This window comes from Salvelinus fontinalis, chromosome 12, assembly GCF_029448725.1.
Source record: "Salvelinus fontinalis isolate EN_2023a chromosome 12, ASM2944872v1, whole genome shotgun sequence".
Taxonomy (NCBI): Eukaryota; Metazoa; Chordata; class Actinopteri; order Salmoniformes; family Salmonidae; genus Salvelinus; species Salvelinus fontinalis.
In genome coordinates, this window is record NC_074676.1 from 46,902,112 (window position 1) to 46,927,727 (window position 25,616).

General features: G+C 41.5%; 1 protein-coding gene across 1 annotated transcript in view; it reads left to right on the forward strand.

The window, feature by feature from the left end:
- The first annotated feature begins 1,765 nt into the window (after window positions 1–1,765).
- Window positions 1,766–25,616, forward strand: part of alpi.1 (alkaline phosphatase, intestinal, tandem duplicate 1) — a 36,319-nt gene continuing 12,468 nt past the window's right edge. Inside the window, exons 1-10 of the mRNA XM_055940957.1 lie at window positions 1,766–1,996; window positions 4,115–4,240; window positions 5,802–5,917; window positions 6,627–6,801; window positions 14,941–15,113; window positions 15,869–16,003; window positions 18,725–18,800; window positions 19,408–19,542; window positions 23,602–23,793; window positions 24,022–24,138. Of these exons, the coding sequence (XP_055796932.1) occupies window positions 1,900–1,996; window positions 4,115–4,240; window positions 5,802–5,917; window positions 6,627–6,801; window positions 14,941–15,113; window positions 15,869–16,003; window positions 18,725–18,800; window positions 19,408–19,542; window positions 23,602–23,793; window positions 24,022–24,138 (1,342 nt within the window). The 5' untranslated portion in view covers window positions 1,766–1,899. The remainder of the gene's footprint in view (window positions 1,997–4,114; window positions 4,241–5,801; window positions 5,918–6,626; window positions 6,802–14,940; window positions 15,114–15,868; window positions 16,004–18,724; window positions 18,801–19,407; window positions 19,543–23,601; window positions 23,794–24,021; window positions 24,139–25,616) is intronic.

Consider the following 25,616-nt stretch of genomic DNA (forward strand, 5'->3'; position numbering starts at 1 on the left):
GCAACGTAGAAATAGAGTGACTTGAACACAGTGGTGGAAAAAGTCCCCAATTGTCATACTTGAGTAAAAGTAGAGAAAGCTTAATAGAAAGTTACTCAAGTAAAAGTAAAAGTCACTGAAATTCTACTTGAGTAAAAGCCTAAAAGTATTTGGTTCTAAATATACTTAAGTATCAAAAGTAAATGTAGTTGCTCAAATAAGGTAAAAGTGTAAATCATTTCAAATTCCTTCTATTAATAAGCAAAGCAGGCGGCACCATTTTCTTATTTTTATTAACACTCAGACATCATTTACAAAAGATGCATGTGTGTTTAGTGATTTCAGATCAGAGGCAGAAGGGAGGACCACGTGTTGTCTTGATAAGTGCGTGAATTGGACCTTTTTACTGTCTTGCTAAGCATTCCAAATGTAACGAGTACTTTAAGTGTCACGTACAATGTATGGAGTAAAAAGTACATTATTTCCTTTAGGAATGTAGTGAAGTAAAAGTGAAAGTTGTCAAAAATACAAAAAGTAGATTAAAAAACATGAGCTGGCGCACACCCAGAAAAAATAGTTTGTGTGGAGCTGCTGACTAACGACGCATAAACCGTAAACTATGCAAAATAAAGAAAGTCGCACACTCCATGTAAAATATAAATAGTAAAGTAAAGTACAGATACCCCACAAAAATACTTAGGTAGTACTTTAAAGTATTTTTACTTAAGTACTTTACACCACTGCTTGAACAGACATCCTCCCCATTCAAGTCAATGTTCTGTGATGGAGCTTTGACTTGCCTAGTTAAATGAAGGTTAAACATTTCCCCCATTCTAGTTATTCTGTTTCCATGGTGGTATATGTGCTGTTACCCAAATCATGTGATGCCCCTCTGCTCTGATTCCTCTTCTTGATTAGGCACACTGTACACGTGACTAACCACAATCTGCTACTCTGCGTGTGAGTCACTGGCGACATGGCAGAGGTTTCTCATGGCAACAGGAATAACAGAATGCAGTCCCCTCTACAAGCCTTTGTTTTTTTTTCACATCAACATTCGACATTCAACATCAAGACCCAAACCTTGGAGTCAGTCAGTGGTTGTACGAGGAACAATGTTGGCTCCCGTCACCTCGTTTCACACACTAACTGTTGTCTTTGTGTGATGTTTTTTTTATTAACACCACAGGCAGTCTCCACTACCTCACGGAAGAAAAATGCAACCCACTTTATATCCCATTACTTCCCATCAAAAACAGCCAACATTTCTGGATTATTATTTACCGTACGGTAGAAGGTCTTTTACATGCAAAGAACACATTTCACATTGTTTTGGAGTGAATTTCCCCTTTAAAGGAAAGGAAATTTTAAATTTGAACCTTTTCCAACATGAAAAGCACAGCTCAGATCATGACTCAATAAAATATCCCCAAGAATAAGAATGGGGAATTGTACATTCTCACATTTTTAAGAAAGAAAAATAGTAATTTATGATTTGCACTACAGTACGTCAATGCCAACACACATTGGGCAGCCATTTTTCCTTTCTGTTAAATGAACTGGCGTATAAAAATACACATTAGAGCATTTCCCACATCAAAGAAACATTTCCATTTTAAATAATACACATTTTTAGAGAGTGAGCTGGAGAGAAGAGAGAGGGGGGTGGGGGCAAGCCTTTTAAGAGAGAGGGGCTCCTCTGAGTGTGGAACGATACTGGAGGAGTTTGGTCTTGTGTGGTCCCTGCTTCCCCTTTCTCTCTCTCTCACTGCCTAAGCCTATGAGCTGGCTAGGGCCCTTTGCTTACAGCACACCCTGAGCTTTAAAAGGCTGGGCTGGAGGTCTGAGGAGGTACACTCTCCTCTCCTCCTGAGTGCTGTGTGGGTCGGTGGGACAGCTTTTCCATCCTCCAGGCCTGTAATGCAGGCATCACCACAGAGCTGGGCCTTCAGGCTGATCCCTCTCCTCCTGGCCTCTCTCCTGCTTGCCGTTACCGGGAGAACTGTCACGGTTGAAGGTGAGGATTCAGGACCCAGCAGTGGCATTGTCACTGCCGGTAATATTACCAGGGGTCTGGGTGGACGGGCGGATGGATGGGGCTTACAGCTAACTTCAGCGGCGGTTAGTCTCACAGCTAACCTCAGCCGCGGTTCATCTCACAGTTAACCTCAGCCGTGGTTTGTCTTACAGGTATTTTACCCTGATGACGACAGCTTGCCTGTCGAAACGGTGGTTATTAAATTATTGCATCTGAGCTCCTAGACTGTGAGGCTGTGAACTTTTTAAAGTCATCTCACATGTAACCTTAGATTTGGTTCGTCTCACAGGTAACCTCAGCTGTGGTAATTGTGGTCAGGTGTGTGAGTGGAGAGAAAGAAAGTGTGTGTGTCAGATCCAGCTTATGTAAATTGTTATGACACAACGGGATGGATGGACTGTTTGTCTTTCCGTTGTTTTTGTGTGCAGTCTTCCTCACACCATCAGTTCTGAGACTGACTCTGAGACTGAGGCATCAAGGTGTTTCTTAATTAACCTGTTTGGGGTGCAAGCCCGACCTCGGACCGAAAATGACAACAGCTGCAGAGCGCGAAATTCAAAATCTATTTTTTAAAAATATTTAACTTTTACACATTAACAAGTCCAATACAGCATTTGAAAGATAAACATCTTGTCAATCCAGCCAACATGTCCGATTTTTTAAATGTTTTACAGAGAAAACACCACATATATTTATGTTAGCTCACCACCAAATACAAAAGTGGACAGACACGTATGAATTATGATTATGAAGTATGAATTATGATTGAAGTAGCATGCACAACCAACCGAAATAAACTAAAACCAACCTAAAGAGCCCAGAAAAAACGACCTCAGATGACAGTCATATAACATGTTACACAATAAATCTATGTTTTGTTCATAAAAAGTGCATATTTTAGCTATAAATCTGTTTTACATTGATGCTACCCAAAAATGCTAACACATAGCTAGAGTCTGAATCCAGCCGGGAGTAGCCAGAGAAAATACATACACCAACGTCGGCTACTAATTACACCTCATAAAACATTTCAGAAAAACATATGGTGGATAACTAATGAAAGACAGATATCTTGTGAATACAGACAACATTTCCGATTTTTGAAGTGTTTTACAGCGAAAACACAATATATCGTTATATTAGCTAACATCATAAGCTAGCATAAGGCAGCATTGATTCTAGTCAAGCGCTAGCCTAGCATAGTTAGCAGCGTTAGCATTCAACAGTTCGACATATATATGAAAAAGCATCCCAAATTGGGTCTTATCTTTCTTGGTACTCCATCAGAATGTTGTAACGGGGTCCAATGTCCAGTAGAGTCTTTAGTTGGGTTCCAGAACGAAGGATTCCCCTCTTTGGTTAGCTAGCACGGTAGCATTGCTGCGCCAGAAAGCGTTTCTTCAAAAAATTCTTCCGTCGTTTCACATCTAAAGTCCAGAATAAATTGCAATAATATAATTAAAGTATATTGAAAAAACAACCTTTAGGATGATTTTGTGACATGTAGCAAATAATATCGTAGTCAGGCATCATATTCAAAGTTATCTACCTTGTTCCAGAAGCCGAGATCAAATTATCCTTTGCGCCCGGATTTTTATTTTAACTGCGCATGTCTCACAAGAAGTTCTGTTATTCAGTCCAGGGACGAGATATTCGACCCCTTTCAATTCTCACTTCCGCATTACAGTCTGAGGTACGCCTCTGACGTGTCCCTATGGTCCCAAGTCAAATGGCCTTTTATAGAGAAGGTCTTAAAGAGACACATCGCATTTTGGGAAACTCAATTCGGCTGGGAAAATGGCTGTAAAAATATTTCTGTTCGACTTAGAGAAACAATTCAAACCTTTTTAGAAACTACAGACTGTTATCTATCCAACAGTAGTAAATATATGCATATTGGAAAATAAAAAGTTTCTTAGGAGGCCGTTTGAAAATGTGCACACATTTTCCAGTTTTTTCAATATTCAGCATGCAGCCAGAACAGGTTAACTGGTTTTGTCCATTTTTGACGCCTCCTCAGAACCCAAGTCCCCGAGGAAAAATGTCTACTCAATTGTCTCAACTGTAACGTGCTTTTGTGGGGTTTTTTCCATATAGAGGAGCAGGAGAAAGAGAGGGACCCAGCCTATTGGAATGCTCAGGCCAAGGAGACACTCCAAGCCGCGCTGAGACTCCGCCCCCGAGTGCACCGCGCCAAGAACATCATCCTCTTCCTGGGGGACGGTAAAGAGGCAGAACCATAGACATACGATAACCAGATGGTGTTTACGTAAAGCGCGGCATTATCTGGCACTGCAGAGCACAGCCACTTCACTATCTAGCACAGGGATTTCTTTGTCAATTACAGGAGTAAAACTGGAGGAATACTGTTGGATAAATAATTGGAATTGTAGTTATCGAGGCCCAGGCGTGCATCCAACGAACGTGGTTTAAAGAGAGTAGAGCGGCTTTGAGATGCACACTTAGAGGGACACAAGGTCTCAGTGTTTCTGTCATTGGCTGACAGAATTTCTACTCTGCATGAAAAGGTCTATTTTGTGATATTTATGAGGAAGTTCTTCTCCTTCTTCTCCTTCATGAGTCATTTACATTGCCATTTGAGTTATTTAGCAGACGCTCGTATCCAGAGTTAGTGCATTCATCTTAATTAAAACAGCTAGGTGAGACATCCACATATCACAGGCACATTACAGTCACAGTAAATACATTTTTCCTCAATAAAGTAGACATTAGCAAAGTTAGAGCTAGTCTGGAATGAAGAGTAATGTGAGTGTCATTTTACAAACTGCGGGGGGGGGGGGGGGGGGGGGGGTTATTTAAGATACTCTTTGAAGAGGTTTCAGATGTTTTCAGAAGATGGGACTCTGTTGTACTAGCTTCAGGGTGAAGCTGGTTCCACCATTGGGGTGACAGGACAGAGAAGAGCTTGGACTGGGCTGAGTGGGAGGGTCAAGAGACCAGAGGTTGGCAGAACGGAGTGCTCGGGTTGGGGTGTTGGGTTTGAGCATAGCCTGAAGTTAGGGAGGGACAGTTCCTCTTGCTGTTCCGTAGGCAAGTACCATGGTCTTATAGTGTATGCGAGCTTCGACTGGAAACCAGTGGAGTGTGCGGAGAAGCGGGGTGACATGGGAAGGTTGAACACCAGGCGGGCTGCAAAGTTCTGGATAAGTCGCAGGGGTTTGATGGCACACGCAGGGAGCCCAGTCAACAGTGAGTTGCAGTAGTCCAGATGGGAGATGACAAGAGACTGAACTAGGACCTGATCCGTTTCCTGTATGACGTTGGGTCGTACTCTACGAATGTTGCAGAGCATGAACCTGCAGGAGCGAGTCACTGTTTTGATGTTTTCAGAGAACGACAGGGTGTTGTCTGAGGTCACGCCAAGGTTCTTAGTAAAGCCCTTTTGTAAGGAAAAACGAATTATGATTGGCTGAGACTGGATCCCCAGTGGGTCGGTCTGGCTTCCAAGTGGGTGGGCCTATGCCCTCCCAGGCCAACACATGGCTGCGCCCCTGCCCAGTCATGTGAAATCAATGAATTAGGGCCTCATTTATGCATTTATGTCTTGTGAAATCCATGAATTAGGGCCTCATTTATTTATATGAACTGTAATTCAGATATTTTAAATTGTTGTATGTTGCGTCTATATTTTTGTCCAGTATAAATAGAATTGTATCAATATAAGAGGCTTCTCAATTAAAAACATTAGGAAATACGTTGTGTTTGGTCTTAGAGCACATTAATGAGGGAGGATGACATCATTGTCATCTCATTTGTCACTCAGGGATGGGCGTGTCCACTGTGTCCGCGGCTCGCATCCTGAGGGGCCAGATGGACGGAAGGTCGGGGGAGGAGACAGTGCTCGCCATGGATACCTTCCCTTACCTTGCGCTCTCTAAGGTCGGATGGAACCCTGCACTATTTCACCTTAAACCTCTCACTATGCATCCATTCAATTCACTCAGTCCTTGGTTTCATTTCAGGAAGATGTTTTGCATGCTCTGTTCTCTTGACATGCTGTATCTTGTCGTATTTCACCCTACTACAGCTCAGTACAGTCCTCTTGGTGTTGTTGTAAGAACATGTTACACAGCTTAAGTTGAATTTGACAATTAAAATTTAAATGCAACCATTGTGGTGAAAGCAGGAAACACAGAATTTAGGTCTATGGTCAGATAGAAGTTAGCCAAACATAATTCCAAAATATTTTCATTCTCAATTGAATTCTACACATTTTGATAAGAATTTCCGTTCTCTTCGATGTCCTTTCCAGCTTCTCTCACATTCATCAGATAAGGTGCACTGAATGGCAAAGAAAATTATGTAATTTACAGGGACTCAATGACCCCTCCATTTTTTTTTTATGTTTCCCTAAGATTCCAACCCAAGATAGACTGCAAAGTTGTACGTTATCTTATAAACTAGTGTTTAAGAGTCAAGAAGAGACTTCGGACTTTGGACTTTAGTAGCTATTGCAGCTTAGCTGTTACGCAAAGAGCTCTAAGCCTCTTGGCGAGGTTCCTAGGTGTTGGGGAAAGGTTGTTCCAGTACTTATGTATCGCTATGCCCCATAATTTGAGTGTGTATGTGTTTGTTTTGTGCCATACAGACGTACAGTGTTGATAAGCAGGTAGCAGACAGCGCTAGCACGGCTACAGCGTACCACTGCGGAGTGAAGGCTAACGCTAAGACAGTGGGCCTTAGCGCCAATGCAGTGGCCTACGAGTGCAACACCACGTTTGGGAATGAAGTGTACTCCGTGCTACATCGCGCCAAAGCACAAGGTATGGTGTACCGTAACACATACACACTCATTTTATACAGACAAGCAAAAACAAAAACACACAAACGCTCACTTCCACTACCCATCCACAGTCACCCCATACACATTCCATTACACAATTGACCCTTCGCTAAGTCCCGCCCCAAACATTTTGGAAAACCAATCGCAACGCTCCGGTGGATAGCAACTGTCGCTAACCGGTTTTGTGTTTGTAGCTATAGTATCGGAGTCGTTGGAGTCAACACTCTCAATTCTGACTCCAATTTGACAAGACTGGACCAAAATGAGCTAAAAATAGCTACAGCTGCAATGTCAGTATAGACATGGCAAACCTGTTTAGACAATGTCTGGTATATCATCAAAAGTCATTAATCTCAGCACATTTTTGGACTCATTCAGCAGTTTTTTACCTGATTAAGTTGAATACTATTGAAAACATAAGTTGAAAATTATGCTGTCGCTGCTTCCTGTCAGTAACTTTTGATAAATAGACAGATGTACAGTTTTACAGTTTCCAAATCACTAACCAATATGCAGAAACAGTTTGTGATATATTGAAACCTAAACATAAATTGTACTATCTACATATACGCTCCACTACATACATTTATTTATATGGACAGTGAAGCAAAACCTTTCACTTTGGCTCTATACTCCAGCATTTTGGATTTGAGATGTTTTAATAAGAGGCGACAGTACAGAATGTCACCTTTTATTTGAGGGGATTTTCATACATATCTGTTTGACCTTTAGAATTGAATGCACTTGATGTATCTAGTCCCCCCATTTAAAGGTGTCATAAGTATGTGGACAAATTCCCTTACAGTGTATCAAAGTAGTCAAAAGTTTAGTATTTGGTCCTAAATTCTTGGCAATGATTACATCAAGCTTGTGATTTTACAAACTCGTTGGATGCATTTTCTGTTTATTTTGTTTGTGTTTCAGATTATTTTATGCCCAATATGAATGAATGGTAAATAATGTACTGTGTCATTATGGAGTCACTTTTATTGTAAATAAGAATATAATGTGTTTCTGAACACTTCTACATTCATGTGGATGCTACCACGGTTACGGATAATCATGAAGGAAATGTGAATAATGATGAGTGAAAAAGTTACTGATATGGTATGATATTTATACCTCCGTAACTTTCAATTTAACCTTTTACTGCGGTGGGCTAAATGAAGGGGGAAGAAAGGTGGATATCTAGTCAGTTGTACAACTGAATGCATTCAACGGAAATGTGTCGTCTGCATTTTAACCCAAAACCTCTGAATCAGAGAGTTGTGGAAGGCTGCCTTAATCGACATCCACATCTTTGGCGCGCGGGGAACAGGGGGCTAATTGCCTTGCTCGGGAGTAGAACAACAGAGTTTTAACTTGTCAGCTTCGGGCTTTGATCCAACAACCTTTTGGTTACTGGCTCAACACTCCTAACCACCAGGCTACCTGCCACCAGGGTCACACAGAGTGATTCTTGGTAGTCTTAAACAAATCTACTTTGAAACAAAAGTATACACCTCACACACATGGTTATGGGCTTTAAAAAAAGATGATACCTGTACCATGTCAGAATACGAGGTTGCGTCCCAATATTACCTTTTATATACATCACAGAAGACGGAAATATAACAAAACTGTTTGACATAGCAACACACAATTTTCGCAGTAAAAAAAAAATATATATATCTTTATTAATTATGAATTTCTAAAATATAATAATAACATTTCAGCCATGAAGCTGAAGGGGGCGCTTTTGGTCATTGACTTCAGGAAAGGGCTATGAAGACAGTATACAGGTAACTGCCAAAGAAAAGGAAGCACTTGAGTAAATGAGAGATACCAAAAGCAGGGGTTTCCACACATGGTCAAGTAAAACACGTGGTGGGCAGGTCATTATTTTGGCTACCATGGCTACGCCCCTACAGGATGACAATGCCCCCGTCCACAGTGCACGAGAGCTACCTCAATGCTTTGATGAGCATGTAAACGATGTAAACCATATGCCATTGCTGTCTCAGTCACCAGATCTCAACCCGATTTAACACTGATGGGAGATTCTGGAGCGGTGCCTGAGACAGCGTTTTCCACCACCATACAAAATACATTCAAATGATTGAATTTATTGTGGAAGAACGGTGTCGCATCCCTTCAATAGAGTTCCAGACACTTGTAGAATCTAAGCCAAGGTGCATTGACGCTGTTCTGGCTGCTTGCGGTGGCCCAAGACCCTATAAGGACACTTTATGTTGGTGTTTCCTTTATTTTGGCAGTTACCTGTATGTTAAACACAAATTATTGTCACAATTACAGTAACAGTCAAATGTTTGGACACACCTACTCATTCAAGGGATTTTCTTTATTTTTACTATTTTCTAGAATAATAGCGAAGACATTAAAACTATGAAATAACACATATGGAATCATGTAGTAACCAAACAGGTGTTAAACAAATCAAAATCTATTATATAAATTAGAGTATTCAAAGTAGCCACTCCTTGCCTTGATGACAGCTTTGCACACTCTTGGCATTATCTCAACCAGCTTAATGAGGTCGTCACCTGGAATGCATTTCAATTGGCAGGTGTGCCTTGTTAAAAGTTAATTTGTGGAATGTTTCCCTCTTAATGCATTGAGCCAATCAGTTGTGTTGTGACAAGGTAGGGGTGGTATACAGAAGATAGCCCTATTTGGTAAAAGATCACGCCCATATTATGGCAAGAACAGCTCAAATTAGCAAAGAGAAATGACAGTCCATCATTACTTTAAGACATGAAGGTCAGTCAATATGGAACATTTGTGCAGTCACAAACACGATCAAGCTCTATGATGAAACTGGTTCTCATGAGGAACGCCACGGGAAAGGAAGACCCAGAGTTACCTCTGCTGCAGAGGATAAGTTCATTAGAGTCACCAGCCTCAGAAATTGCAGCCTAAATAAATGCTTCACAGAGTTCAAGTAATAGATACATCTCAACATCAACTGTTCAGAGGAGACTGTGTGAATCAGGCCTTCATGGTCAAATTGCTGCAAAGAAACCACTACTAAAGGACACCAATAAGAGGAAGAGACTTGCTTGGACAAAGAAACATGAGCAATGGACATTAGACCGGTGGAACTCTGTCCTTTGGTCTGATGAATCCAAATTTGTGATTTTTGTTTCCAACTGCTCTTTCACAAAAAAAAATAATAATAATTGTTAGGGGAACGGATGATCTCCGCATGTGTGGTTCCCACCGTAAAGCATGGAGGAGGAGGTGTTTTGCTTTTTACACTGTCAGTGACTTATTTATAATTCAAGGCACACTTAACCAGCATGGATACCACAGCGTTCTTTAGCGATACGTCATCCCATCCGGTTTGCGCTTAGTGGGACTATCAGTTGTTTTTCAACATGATCCAAAACACACTTTCAGGCTGTGTAAGGGCGATTTGACCAAGAAGGAGGGTGATGGAGTGCTGCATCAGATGATCTGGCCTCCACAATCACCCGACCTCAACCCAATTGAGATGGTTTGGGATGAGTTTGGGATGAGTTGGACTGCAGAGTGAAGGAAAAGCAGCAGTGGTTCAAAGTACTTAAGTAAAAGTACTTCAAAGTACTACTTAACTAGATTTTGGGGGTATCTGTACTTTACTATTTATATAGTATTTACTTCACTACATTCCTAATGAAAATAATGTACTTTTTACTCAATACATTTTCCATGACACCTAAAAGATCTCATTACATTTTGAATGCTTAGCATGAAAAAATATTTTTTTACATTTAAAAATAGATAGGCCGTCTAGTTTGCTTAATATAAGGAATTTGAAATGATTTATACTTTTACTTTTGTACGTAAGTGTTTTTAGCAATTACATTCACTTTTGATACTTAAGTATATTTAAAACTTATACTTTTACACAAGTAATATTTACTGGGTGACTTTCACATTTACTTGAGTCATTTTCTATTAAGGTATCTTTACTTTTACTTAAGTTTGACAATTGAGTACTTTTTCTACCACTGAAATGCAGCCAACAAATGCTCTGCATATGTGGGAACTCCTTCAAGACTGTTAGAAAAGCATTCCATGTGAAGCTGGTTGAGAGAATGTCAAGAGTGCAAAGCTGTTATCAAGACAAAGGGTGGCTACTTTAAAAAATCAAAAATATATTTTAAATTGTTTAACACTTTCTTGGATACTACATGATCCCATAAGTGTTATTTCATAGTGTTGATGTCTTTCATAGTGTTGATGTTCTACAATGTAGAAAATTGTAATAATAAAGAAAAACCCTTGAATGAGTAGGTGTCCAAACTTTTGACAGTCATTGTATATATACTGTGTGTCTCACTAGCTTAATTACCATTTAAAGAGTTAAAAAAATGCTAACCTTAATGATCTGGGTAATTGATTAACAATACACATGGAGCCTTCTTACAATCTCTACTTACCAAAATATTCAAGGATAATCAGTAACCTACGTCAACCTAGCTGCCTAGACAGGACTTTTGGAGTCGACTCTGACTCTCGGTTGTCAAGGAGTCGAGGAATCTTCTCTTCTGAAGTCGACTCTCCACCATTAAGTTTCAAACGTATTGGAAGCCAATGAGGACAATGGCAAAAGTCAGACTTTTCATGAAAAAATGTATCGCTTAAGCGGCTAAATAATTGAACTGTGCACCAGTGGTAGTCACGACTGTAATTCCTGAAATACAGAGCCTATTGATGGAGTATTTAGCAAATCAGAAAATGATGCAAAGTTGCATTGTTTGGTAGCTGGTTAGCTCAGTCTTGGTCTTGTCTTAGTCTCAGTGTCTCATTGACCACCATTGCTAACGTTAGCTAGTCAGTTAATATAAATCCTGTTGAGGATAGAGGGCGCTATTTTCACTTTGGGGAAAAATCATGCCCAATTTAAACGGCCTCGTACTCTATTCTTGCTCGTACAATATGCATATTATTATTACTATTGGATAGAAATCACTCAAGTTTCTAAAACCGTTTGAATTATATCTGTGAGTAAAACAGAACTCATTTTGCAGCAAACTTCCTGTCAGAAAGTGAAAAATCTGAAATCGAGGCTCTGTTCCAGGGCCTCCCTAATAATTTGCTTGAAATTTATGACTATACATGCACTTCATACGCCTTCCACTAGATGTCAATAGGCAGTGAGAGGTGAAATGGGGAGTCTAGCTATATCTATGGTCAAAAGAGAGGTCTTGGAATGACATGACCCCAATTTCCTTTGTTCAGGAAGACGCGGAAAGGACATCAGCATTTGCTTCTGAAAAGCTTTCGTTATAGACGGCTAATATCTCCGGCTTTGATTTTATTTGATAAATGTGATAATATCATCGTAAAGTATGTTTTTTCAATATAGTTTTATCAGATTATTGAAATTTTTTGGGGAGTTTTGGCATGTTCCGTTCTCTGCGTTTGTTGACGATGGACAGCTTCGCGCCACTTGGCTAGTTTTGGTTGCTAATTCATCAGACGAAGAGGACATTCTAAATCCAAACAACGATTATTCTGGACAAAGGACCCCTTGTACAAGATTCTGATGGAAGCTCACCAAAAGTAGGACCCATTTATGATGTTGTTTCGTATTTCTGTCGAAATTGTTTACTATTATTTTCCGCCCAGATTTTGGGCGCTGTCTCGCTATAACGTAAGCTGTATGTCGTACTAAAGTTATTTTTAGAATTCTAACACGGCGATTGCATTAAGAACTAGTGTATCTATCATTTGCTGTACAACATGTATTTTTTAGTAAAGTTTATTATGAGTTATTTGGTCAGAATAGGTGAGTGTCAGAAAATATATCCGGAGATTCTGGAAAAAAGTTGCTACATTTTCACAATGTATAACCACGGATTTCAGCTCTAAATATGCACATTTTCGAACAAAACATAAGTGTATTGTATAACCTGATGTTATAGGACTGTCATCTGATGAAGCTTATCAAGGTTAGTGAAAAATTATATATCTTTTGCTGGTTTTTACGATCGCTAACTTTTGCTGCTGATAAATGGGTTGTGTTTTTGGCTATTGTGGTAAGCTAATATAATGCTATATTGTGTTTTCGCTGTAAAACATTTAAAAAATCTGAAATATTGTCTGGATTCACAAGATGTTTGTCTTTCATTTGCTGTACACCATGTATTTTTCATAAATGTTTTATGATGAGTATTTAGGTATTTCACGTTGGTCTCTGTAATTACTCTGGCTGCTTCGGTGCTATTTGTGATGGTAGCTGCAATGTAAAACTATGATTTATCCCTCAAATATGCACATTTTTCGAACAAAACATAGATTTATTGTATAACATGTTATAAGACTGTCATCTGATGAAGTTGTTTCTTGGTTAGTTTGGTTGGTTCTTGGTTAGTTTGGTTGGTTTTGTGCAAGCTACTTGTGCTGTGAAAAATGTCTGTCCTTTTTTGTATTTGGTGGTGAGCTAACATAAATATACGTGGTGTTTTCGCTGTACAACATTTAAAAAATCGGACATGTTGGCTGGATTCACAAGATGTTTATCTTTCATTTGCTGTATTGGAATTGTTAATGTGTGAAAGTTAAATATTTATAATATTTTTTGAATTTCGCGCGCTGCCTTTTCAGTGGAATGTGGGTGGAGTTCCACTAGCGGAACCCCGGGGCTAGACAGGATAACTTATTTTCTCCAAATGCATGTTAGCTAGCTAAGTTAGCCAACGTTATATTATGAATACAACTCTCATCTACTGTTGACAGCAGGATGACTAATTAGTTCCAAAATTGGTTAGTAGCTTTGACTGCACCCTGACAATGCATTCAGAGCCATCCAGTGGCTATCCAGACTTCAAACTTGATTTTAACCAGGTTTATTTGACCAATTTTACCGTCAAGCAGTTGTAAATGACAGTTCAAAAGCGCGTCTCCAGATTAGCAAGGGGTAGTTTGTGTTTGATTTCATTGTCAAAAACACAGTTTGAGTTCATCGAGTGGAGTTTTCTCCAGTAGTTTCAAAGTGTGATTGAAACGGTTGATTGAGGTAGCAACAGTAACCAAGGGGGCGGGGCTTACAAATGGTCAAAGTTCACTATCATTATATATATCTTGTATCCACACCCTCACACACTCCACCATAGATAGATAGATGAGGATGATAGGATTGCAAGGTTATCTAAAGTGCAATGTTCTCAACTCATTATCTACTGTGTCTGGGAGTAAAACGATAATCTGATATTAAGTAACCCTTAAAGGCCCAGTGCAGTCAAAATTATATATTTTTCCTGTGTTTTATATTATATTTTACAACAGCTGATGAAACTAACACTGTAAAAGTGTGAACAAATTCCTCATAGTTGCTGTTTGAAAATAAAATCGACACAGGACCTTCTAATCAGCAGGTTAGCTTGGGTGGGAGTTTCGGCTTTCCATGGTGACATCACCATGTGGTAAATTGGTTAATAGACCAATAACAAAAATAGTTCCAAACCTCTCTTTCAATAACAGCTAGTTTTCCCTTTTCCCATCCCCACTCAGACCACTCACAGGCAGTTGTAGCACATTTCTTGCTTGAGAAATAGTTTTTTGCTAAAAAGCCATTTTTGCCCATTTTAATGGAAATCTATTACTGTAAGGTACTTAATTGTTACACAGAAATTATTTGATATTGATTTAAAATGGCTGCATTGGGCCTTTAAGACCCATAACCCTTTTACTTGTTAATCATTGATTGTTATATTTAAGGCCGGCATTCATTCCTAAACAGATTAACGACCTGCACACAATAAAATACTTTTAAACACAATTTCCCAGACATTTGTGGACATTGAGTTGATAGTAACCATGCTGTAGATGTAGACTCAAGTAGAAATCATTTTGTGAGCTGCAGGTAGCCTAGTGGTTGGCTAGTAACCAAAGGTTGCTAGTTCCAAACCCTGAGCCGACTATGTGAACATGCTGCTAGTCACTAAGAATAAGAGCGTCTATTTAAAATGTTTGTATGCCTCCAATATAATTTCATAGATGGAGTACCATTGTAGAATCAGTTGTTTTTGTGTCTGTCAGTGACTAGTGTGTGCATGTCTAGGGTGTGGAAATGTGTCCTAATATGGACAATGTACACCTCTGTGTTTTGTCAATGGGATATGTGTTCCAGGGAAGTCAGTGGGCATCGTGACCACCACTCGTGTACAGCATGCCTCTCCTGCTGCCGCCTATGCCCACTCAGTGAGCCGTAGCTGGTACAGCGATGCCGACATTCCCTCTAGTGCCCGCCGACAGGGCTGTGTCGACATTGCCACACAGCTGGTGACCAACGTTGACATTGATGTAAGTCTCCATAAAGGCCTTTTATTGGTATCACAGTGTATATATACTATCATCTCCAGCCATTGCTTTTCACTGCAGTATTACCCAAACCTGGTCCTAACCCAATGGGCACAGATGTCAGTTCAACGACTATTTTTGATTTGGTTCAGTTGTCAACTAAACTGAATTTAACACGAAATTGAGAAAATAATTCACCATGTCATTGGATTTAGGTTAAACGTTGAGTGAAAAATATAAAACAGAAATTCCCTTACAATACAAAAAAGTTCCACTTTGATTCAATGTCATCACATTGACTTTTTTGGGTTGAAATGATGTAGAAATGTCATTAATCCCAACCAATGGTTTGCCCAGTGGGTAGAGTCCCAAAGGGATGCAGATTTTACTTTTGGGCCCGAGCACTCAACAAGGACAGAGAGAGTCTTTTTTTTAAACTGCACTGTCGGTTAGAGGCTCGTAAGTAAGCATTTCACTGTAAGGTCTACACCTGTTGTATTTGGCGCATGTGCCTAATACAATTTGATTTGATTTGGGAGAGGGAGGAGGAGAGAAAATAGAGAAAACACAATCTGGGGAAAGCAGTTCCCCCTGTGGTAACAGTAATCAACATCAAGCATTTGACCTGTGTTAGTCCAAGGGCAAAAAACTCAAATATGCACACCTTTAGGTCCCCAGGACCAGGATTGGGACATACTGTACTACTTACTGTGTGTGGAATGTACACAGTAATATGAAGTATCTATCTGGTGCATCAGGTTATCCTGGGTGGGGGGCGGATGTATATGACACCAAAGGGAACTCCAGACCCTGAGTACCCCACTTCCTCGTCCCGGAAAGGGGATCGGAAAGATAAGAGGAACCTCATTGACGTCTGGATGAAGGCCCAGCAGGTACACATTGATAATGTCTGTTGTTGGTCACATTGAGGGGATATTGTATGAGCCTTTACATCTAAAGTGTTAATGTTAGTGTTCTGGAACCTGTTGTCTGTTAGAACCCCACAGAACTGTGTTAGTATTCTGGAACCTGTTGTCTGTTAGAACCCCACAGAACTGTGTTAGTGTTCTGGAACCTGTTGTCCGTTAGAACCCCACAGAACTGTGTTAGTGTTCTGGAACCTGTTGTCTGTTAGAACCCCACAGAACTGTGTTAGTGTTCTGGAAACTGTTGTCTGTTAGAACCCCACAGAACTGTGTTAGTATTCTGGAACCTGTTGTCCGTTAGAACCCCACAGAACTGTGTTAGTGTTCTGGAACCTGTTGTCTGTTAGAACCCCACAGAACTGTGTTAGTGTTCTGGAACCTGTTGTCTGTTAGAACCCCACAGAACTGTGTTAGTATTCTGGAACCTGTTGTCTGTTAGATCCCCACAGAACTGTGTTAGTGTTCTGGAACCTGTTGTCCGTTAGAACCCCACAGAACTGTGTTAGTGTTCTGGAACCTGTTGTCCGTTAGAACCCCACAGAACTGTGTTAGTGTTCTGGAACCTGTTGTCTGTTAGAACCCCACAGAACTGTGTTAGTGTTCTGGAAACTGTTGTCTGTTAGAACCCCACAGAACTGTGTTAGTATTCTGGAACCTGTTGTCCGTTAGAACCCCACAGAACTGTGTTAGTGTTCTGGAACCTGTTGTCTGTTAGAACCCCACAGAACTGTGTTAGTGTTCTGGAACCTGTTGTCTGTTAGAACCCCACAGAACTGTGTTAGTATTCTGGAACCTGTTGTCCGTTAGAACCCCACAGAACTGTGTTAGTGTTCTGGAACCTGTTGTTCGTTAGAACCCCACAGAACTGTGTTAGTGTTCTGGAACCTGTTGTTCGTTAGAACCCCACAGAACTGTGTTAGTGTTCTGGAACCTGTTGTCTGTTAGAACCCCACAGAACTGTAGTGTTCTGGAAGCTGAACCCCACAGAACTTCAGCCAGTTCCCTTATGAAAGTGGCAAAATAACTTTCATGGTCATGTTCATTCGGGCACACAATGTAAAACTAATTGCAACAGATTTTTTTTTGTAACATTGTAGTTACTCCACAATACTAACCTAATTGACATAGGGAAAAGAAGGAATATTCCAAAACATGCAGCCTACTTGCAACAAGGCAATCAAGTACTACTGCAAAAAAGGTGTCAAGGAAATTAACTTAATGTCCTGAATACAAAGCTTTCTGTTGGGGCAAATTCAACACAACTCATCACAGAGTACCACTCTTCATATTTTCAAGCATGGTGGTGGCTGCATCATGTTATGGGTATGCTTGTCATCGGCAAATGGAGGGAGGATAAAAAGAAAATGAATAGAGCTGAGCACAGGAAAAATCATAGAGGAAAACTTGGTTCAGTCTGCTTTCCAACAAACACTGGGAGACAAACTTACCTTTCATCAGGGCAATAACCTAAAACACAAGGCCAAATATACACTGAAGTTGCTTACCATGACGAAATTGAAAATTCTGAGTGGCCCAGTTACAGTTTTGACTTAAATCTGCTTGAAAATCTATGGCAAGACTTGAAAATGGCTGTCTAGCAATGATCAACAACTGACTTGACAGAGCATGCAAATATTGTTCAATCCAGATGTGTAAAGCTCTTAGAGACTTACCGTGAAAGACTCAGCTGTATTCACTGCCAAAGGTGATTCTAAGATGTATACACTCAGAGGTGGTGAATACTGATGCAAATTAGATATTTATGTATGTTTCACTTTGTCATTATGGGATATTGTGTGTATATGGGTGAGAAGAAATTGTATTTAATCAATTTTGAATTCAGCCTGTAACACAACAAAATGTGGAGTATTGTCTGAAGGCATGGTGTGTATAGAGAGTATGGACAGTATATGAATAGAAAAGGTGTGTACAGCAGTAGTTAAATAGGATGAGCCATGACTAGAATACAGTATTATACATATGGAATAGGTAAAACAGTATGCAAACATTATTAGTGACCAGTGTTCCATTATTAGTGACTAGTGTTCCATTATTAGTGACCAGTGTTCCATTATTAGTGACCAGTGTTCCATTACTAGTGACCAGTGTTCCATTATTAAAATGACCAGTGTTCCATTATTAGTGACTAGTGTTCCATTATTAAAATGACCAGTGTTCCATTATTAGTGACTAGTGTTCCATTATTAGTGACCAGTGTTCCATTATTAGTGACTAGTGTTCCATTATTAAAATGACCAGTGTTCCATTATTAGTGACTAGTGTTCCATTATTAAAATGACCAGTGTTCCATTATTAGTGACTAGTGTTCCATTATTAAAATGACCAGTGTTCCATTATTTAGTGACTAGTGTTCCATTATTAAAATGACCAGTGTTCCATGTCTATGTACATAGGGCAGCAGTCTCTAAGGTGCAGGGTTGAGTATCAGGTGGTAGCCAGCTAGTAACAGTGACTAAGTCCAGGTTGATATCCTGTTCCAGTCTGTTTTCTTCCATTTGTTACCCGCTGAACATGAGCCAGGCGTAATTTACAGCTTAGGCCTGTATTTACTACTTAATTGCCAGTAAAAATTGTTAGGTGCAACTGATGTTGTGTTATCGCATGACGTCAATGTAAAGCTCTGAATCAAACAGTGTCCTCTGTGTCTCTCTGATGTCTGTGTTTCAGCACAAGAATTCCCAGTATGTTTGGCACAGGAAGCAGTTTGACGAGATTAATGTAAAGACTACTGACCGTCTCCTGGGTAGGTTGGTTTTTATCAACATTCTGTATAAATGGACACACACACACACACACATCAGAGGCGGCTGGTCGGAGGAGCTATAGGAGGATGTACCGTCTGGAATGGAATACATGGAACGGAGTCAAACGTGGTTTCCATGGTTTCCATATGTTTGATACGTTTTATACCGTTATGTCTTTATTCTCCATTCCAGCCATTACAATGAGCCCGTCTTCCTATAGCTCCTCCCACCAGCCTCCTCTATGTCACACACATATGCGCACACCCTACACACAGCCCCACGTACTATCAAACACACTCACAAACACCCACAAACATACATTCCCTTAGCCGCTAGTTTATATGAATTTTATTAGGTGTTGGTGTTATATATACCATGCCATTCTATTGACTAAGTAATGAATGATAAGACTGTCACTGAAGTTTTGTCTGAGAATTGATGATTTCCTAATATGGATGACGTACACGGGGGGCTTCAGTTTTTCTTCACCAGGAAAAACGTACTTCTGTCATTAACCGTTGCCAAAAGGTGAACTGCGTTCCCAACATTGTGTTCTCTCTTTTATTACTTTCTTCCTCCCGCTCTCTTTCCTTCTTGTGGCGGCAGGTCTCTTTGAGCCAAAGGACATGAGGTTTGAGGTTTTCCGGAATGCCACTCGTGACCCGTCCATCGTCGAGATGACAGAGAAAGCCATTCAGATCCTCAGCAAGAACCCCAAAGGCTACTTCCTCTTTGTAGAAGATGAGTACCTTTATTTAAAACCCAAAGGCTACTTCCTCTTTGTAGAAGATGAGTACCTTTATTTAAAACCCAAAGGCTACTTCCTCTTTGTAAAAGATGAGTACCTTTATTTAAACACATACTGTAGCAGGGGCTACTATTACATATACAACAAGAACTGTTAAGATGAAACATTTACCCATGCTGCATCCTGTTTTGCATTTATGATATTGTAATTTTTGACAGCAATTACTGACAGCATGTATTGACAGCTGAGGTTGCATTGTCAGCTGTGGTTGTATTGACAGCTGTGGTTGTATTGACAGCTGAGGTTGTATTGACAGCTGTGGTTGTAATGACAGCTGTGGTTGTATTGACAGCTGTGGTTGTATTGACAGCTGTGGTTGTATTGACAGCTGTGGTTGTATTGACAGCTGTGGTTGTATTGACAGCTGTGGTTGTATTGACAGCTGTGGTTGTATTGACAGCAGTGGTTGTATTGACAGCTGTGGTTGTATTGACAGCTGTGGTTGTATTGACAGCTGTGGTTGTATTGACAGCTGTGGTTGTATTGACAGCTGAGGTTGCATTGTCAGCTGTGGTTGTATTGACAGCAGTGGTTGTATTGACAGCTGTGGTTGTATTGACAGCTGTGGTTGTATTGACAGCTGTGGTTGTATTGACAGCTGTGGTTGTATTGTCAGCTGTGGTTGTATTGACAGCTGTGGTTGTATTGACAGCTGTGGTTGTATTGACAGCAGTGGTTGTATTGACAGCTGTGGTTGTATTGACAGCTGTGGTTGTATTGACAGCTGTGGTTGTATTGACAGCTGTGGTTGTATTGACAGCTGTGGTTGTATTGACAGCTGTGGTTGTATTGACAGCTGTGGTTGTAATGACAGCAGTGGTTGTAATGACAGCTGTGGTTGTATTGAAAGCTGTGATTGTAATGACAGCTGTTGTCTGCTTCAAGATTGTTTTGATCACGTGGACTGGGATATGTTTCGGTTAGCCTCTGAGAATAACATCGACGAACATACAGATACGGTGACTGAGTTCATTAGGAAGTGTATAGGAGATGTTGTACCCACTGAGACTATTAAAACCTACCCAAACGAGAAACTGTGGATAGATGGCAGCATTCGCGCAAAACTGAAAGCGCAAACCATTTAACATGGCAAGGTGACTGGGAATATGGTCGAATACAAACAGTGTAGTTATTTCCTCTGTAAGGCAATCAAACAGGCAACACGTCAGCACAGAGATAAAGTGGAGTCATAATTCAACAGCTCAGACACGAGACGTATGTGGCAGGGTCTACAGACAATCAAAGGGAAAACCAACTACAAAGGGAAAACCAGCCACGTCCCAGATACCGACGTCTTGGTTCCGGACAAGCTAAACACCTTCTTCGCCCACTTTGAGGACGACACAGTGCGCTGACCAAGGACTGTGGGCTCTCCTTCTCCGTGGCCGACGTGAGTAAAACATTTAAGCGTGTTAACTCTTGACATGTAAGACATTTTAAGTGGGTTAATGTTGACATTTACGCGTGTTAACCCCTCACAAGACGGCATCCCTAGCCGTCATCCTCAGAGCATGCACAGCCCAGCTGGCTGGACTGTTTACGGACATATTCAATCTCTCCGTATACCAGTCTGTTGTCCCCACTTGCTTCAAGATGTCCACCATTGTTCCTGTTCCAAAGAAAGCAAAGGTAACATAACTAAATGACCATCGCCCCGTAGCACTCACTTCTGTCATCATGCTTTGAGAGTAAAAGATCATATCACCTTACCTGACACCCTAGATCATCTTCAATTTGCTTACCGCCCCAATAGATCCACAGACAATGCAATCGCCATCGCACTGCACACTGCCCTATCCCATCTGGACAAGAGGAATACTTATGTAAGAATGCTGTTCATTGACTATAGCTCAGCATTCAACACCATAGTACCCTCCAAGCTCATCATTAAGCTCGGGAACTGAGTCTGAACCATGCCCTGTGCAACTGGGTCCTGGACTTCCTGGGCCTGATTACCAACAATGACGAAACAACCTACAAGGAGGAGGTGAGGGCCCTGGGAGAGTGGTGGCAGGAAAATAACCTCTCACTCAACGTCAACAAAACAAAGGAGCTGATCGGGGACTTCAGGAAACAGCAGAGGGAGCACGCCCCCATCCACATCGACGGGACCTCCGTGGAGAAAGTTCCTCGCCGTACAAATCACTGATGATCTGAAATGGTCCACCCACACAGACAGTTTGGTGAAGAAGGCGCAACAGCACCTCTTCAACCTCAGGAGGCTGAATAAATTTGGCTTGTCACCTAAAACCCTCACAAACTTTTACAGATGCACAATTGAGAGCTCCCCGATCACTGCCTGGTATGTCAACTGCACCGCCCGCAACCGCAGGTCTCTCCAGAGGGTGGTGCGGTCTGCCCAAGACATCACCGGGGGCAAACTACCTCCCCTCCAGGACACCTACAGCACCCGATGTCACAGGAAGCCCAAAAAGATCATAAAGGACATCAACCACCCGAGCCTGTCCACCCCGCTATCATCCAGAAGGCGAGGTCAGTACAGGTGCATCAAAGCTGGGACTGAGAGACTGAAAAACAGCTTCTATCTCAAGGCCATCAGACTGTTAAACAGCCATCACTAGCCAGCTACCACCCGGTTATGTAACCCTGCACCTTAGAGGCTGCTGCCCTATATGCATAGACTTAGAATCACCGGTCACTTTAATAATGTTTAAATAATGTTTACATACTGCTTTACTCATCTCATGTATATACTATGTTCTATTCTACTGTATTTTAGTTAATGCCACTCCAACATTGCTCAATCTAATATATATGTATTTCTTAATTCCATTCTTTTACTTTTAGATTTGTATGTATTCTTGTGAATTGTTTTAGGTACTACTGCACTGCTTGATACTACTGGACTGTTGGAGCTTGGAAGACAAGCATTTCTCTACACCCGAATTAACATCTGCTAAATATATGTAATGTGACCAATATAATTTGATTTGATGTAATGGCAGCAGTGGTTGTAATGGCAGCTGTGGTTGTATTGACAACTGTGGTTGTATTGACAGCTGTGGTTTTGTGGTTGTATTGACAGTTCTGGTTGCAATGGCAGCTGTGGTTGTAATGGCAGCTGTGGTTGTAATGGCAGCTGTGGTTGTGTTGACAGCTGTGGTTTTGTGGTTGTATTGACAGTTCTGGTTGCAATGGCAGCTGTGGTTGTAATGGCAGCTGTGGTTGTAATGGCAGCTGTGGTTGTATTGACAGCTGTGGTTTTGTGGTTGTAATGGCAGCTGTGGTTGTATTGACAGCTGTGGTTTTGTGGTTGTAATGGCAGCTGTGGTTGTAATGGCAGCTGTGGTTGTAATGGCAGCTGTGGTTGTAATGGCAGCTGTGGTTGTAATGGCAGCTGTGGTTGTAATGGCAGCTGTGGTTGTGTTGACAGCTGTGGTTGTGTGGTTGTAATGGCAGCTGTGGTTGTACTAACAGCTGTGGTTGTAGTGGCAGCTGAATTGTTTTTTGTTAGTTAACAAAGTGAACTTCTACTTGATTTTTGAAACAATGTTGTTCAAGAGGGGTCAAGTCCTAAATTGCGATAGGCTACTCAAATGTTCACACAATTTTCACAATTAATGATTCATGTGTTCATTTTGAGGATCTCAATTTAGGATTCAATGATAAAGGAGTAGAAAGATGTCCATTTTTAGGACACCCTCAGTCTTAAGCCCCCCCCCCTTCTTGAGTCAATCATCAACTCTCCTTGAGTCAATCATCAACTCTCCTTGAGTCAATCATCAACTCTCCTTGAGTCAATCATCAACTCTCCTTGAGTCAATCATCAACTCTCCTTGAGTCAATCATCAACTCTCCTTGAGTCAATCATCAACTCTCCTTGAGTCAATCATCAACTCTCCTTGAGTCAATCATCAACTCTCCTTGAGTCAATCAACTCTCCTTGAGTCAATCAACAACTCTCCTTGAGTCATTCAACTCTGCTTGAGTCAATCATCAACTCTATCTGTGTTGTGTTGTTCTTGTTTTACGAGGGAGAATTGACCACGGGCACCATGATGGCATTGCCAAGCTGGCGCTGACTGAGGCTGTGATGTTTGACCGGGCGGTACAACGAGCCTCCCGGCTCACCAGAGAATCAGACACCCTCACTGTCGTAACCGCAGACCACTCCCACGTCTTCACCTTCGGAGGAAACACCCCCCGTGGAAACCCCATCTTTGGTACGGCCCAAAACAGTCGTAGTCCCATGTGTGTTACAGATAGTACTGTGTATATTTTAGGAGATCCTCAAGGATCGCAAGGATGTCCTACAATGTACACTGTACTGTAAGATATACAGTCAAGGGTGCAATGTTTTTATTTGTCTTTTCACTTCAATGTCATATATTTTTGTGTCCAGCATAGAATGTAATGTTCACCGTCATGTTATGTCAACCATTTTGTGTCAGGTTTGGCACACAAGAAGGCAGATGATAGGATGCCATTCACTAGCATCCTGTATGCCAACGGTCCTGGTTATGTACATGTGAATGGAACGAGAGGAAACATCACATTGGTGGATTACTGTAAGTATACTACAACTATTAGAGTAATACAGGCGATAGCTGTTTTGTAAAATGTGTGCGCATGTGAATTGTTTGTGTGTGTACAAGCGTGCATGCATGTGCATGTATACTTGCAGACGTGCTCATGATCCTCTTTCGCACATGACTGTGGTATAGTGTAGTGCTTTTCATGCTGTTTTGTTCTTAGCCCCTGGCCAGACTGGAACTGGGCTAGCTTATTCTGTGTTCAGACAAGCATATGTTAACACAGGGCTAAAGATTCACACTTGTATTCCAATGCCCTGGGCTAACGGACAAACACACATGCGAAAAACATTCTATCTCTGCCACATGACCAACATTTTATCCCTGCCAGGGGACCAACATTCTATCTCTGCCACGTGACCAACATTCTATCTCTGCCAGGGGACCAACATTCTATCTCTGCCAGGGGACCGACATTCTATCTCTGCCACGTGACCAACATTCTATCTCTGCCAGGGGACCAACATTCTATCTCTGCCACGTGACCAACATTCTATCTCTGCCAGGGGACCAACATTCTATCTCTGCCAGGGGACCGACATTCTATCTCTGCCAGGAGACCGACATTCTATCTCTGCCACCTGACCAACATTCTATCTCTGCCAGGGGACCAACATTCTATCTCTGCCAGGGGACCAACATTCTATCTCTGCCAGGGGACCGACATTCTATCTCTGCCAGGGGACCGACATTCTATCTCTGCCACGTGACCAACATTCTATCTCTGCCAGGGGAACAACATTCTATCCCTGCCAGGGGACCAACATTCTATCTCTGCCAGGGGACCAACATTCTATCTCTGCCAGGGGACCGACATTCTATCTCTGCCAGGAGACCGACATTCTATCTGCCACGTGACCAACATTCTATCTCTGCCAGGGGACCGACATTCTATCTCTGCCAAGGGTCCGACATTCTATCTCTGCCACGTGACCAACATTCTATCTCTGCCAGGGGAACAACATTCTATCCCTGCCAGGGGACCAGCATTCTATCTCTGCCAGGGGACCAACATTCTATCTCTGCCAGGGGACCGACATTCTATCTCTGCCAAATGACCAACATTCTATCCCTGCCAGGGGACCGACATTCTATCTCTGCCAAATGACCAACATTCTATCTCTGCCAGGGGACCAATATTCTATCCCAGCCACATGACCAACATTCTATCTCTGCTAGGGGACCAACATTCTATCCCTGCCACATGACCAACATTCTATCCCTGCCAGGGGACCAACATTCTATCTCTGCCAAATGACCAACATTCTATCTCTGCCAGAGGACCGACATCCTATCCCTGCCACATGACCAACATTCTATCGCTGCCAAATGACCAACATTCTATCTCTGCCACATGACCAACATTCTATCTCTGGCAGGGGACCAGCATTTTATCCCTGCCAGGGGACCGACATTCTATCCCTGCCAGGGGACCGACATTCTATCCCTGCCAG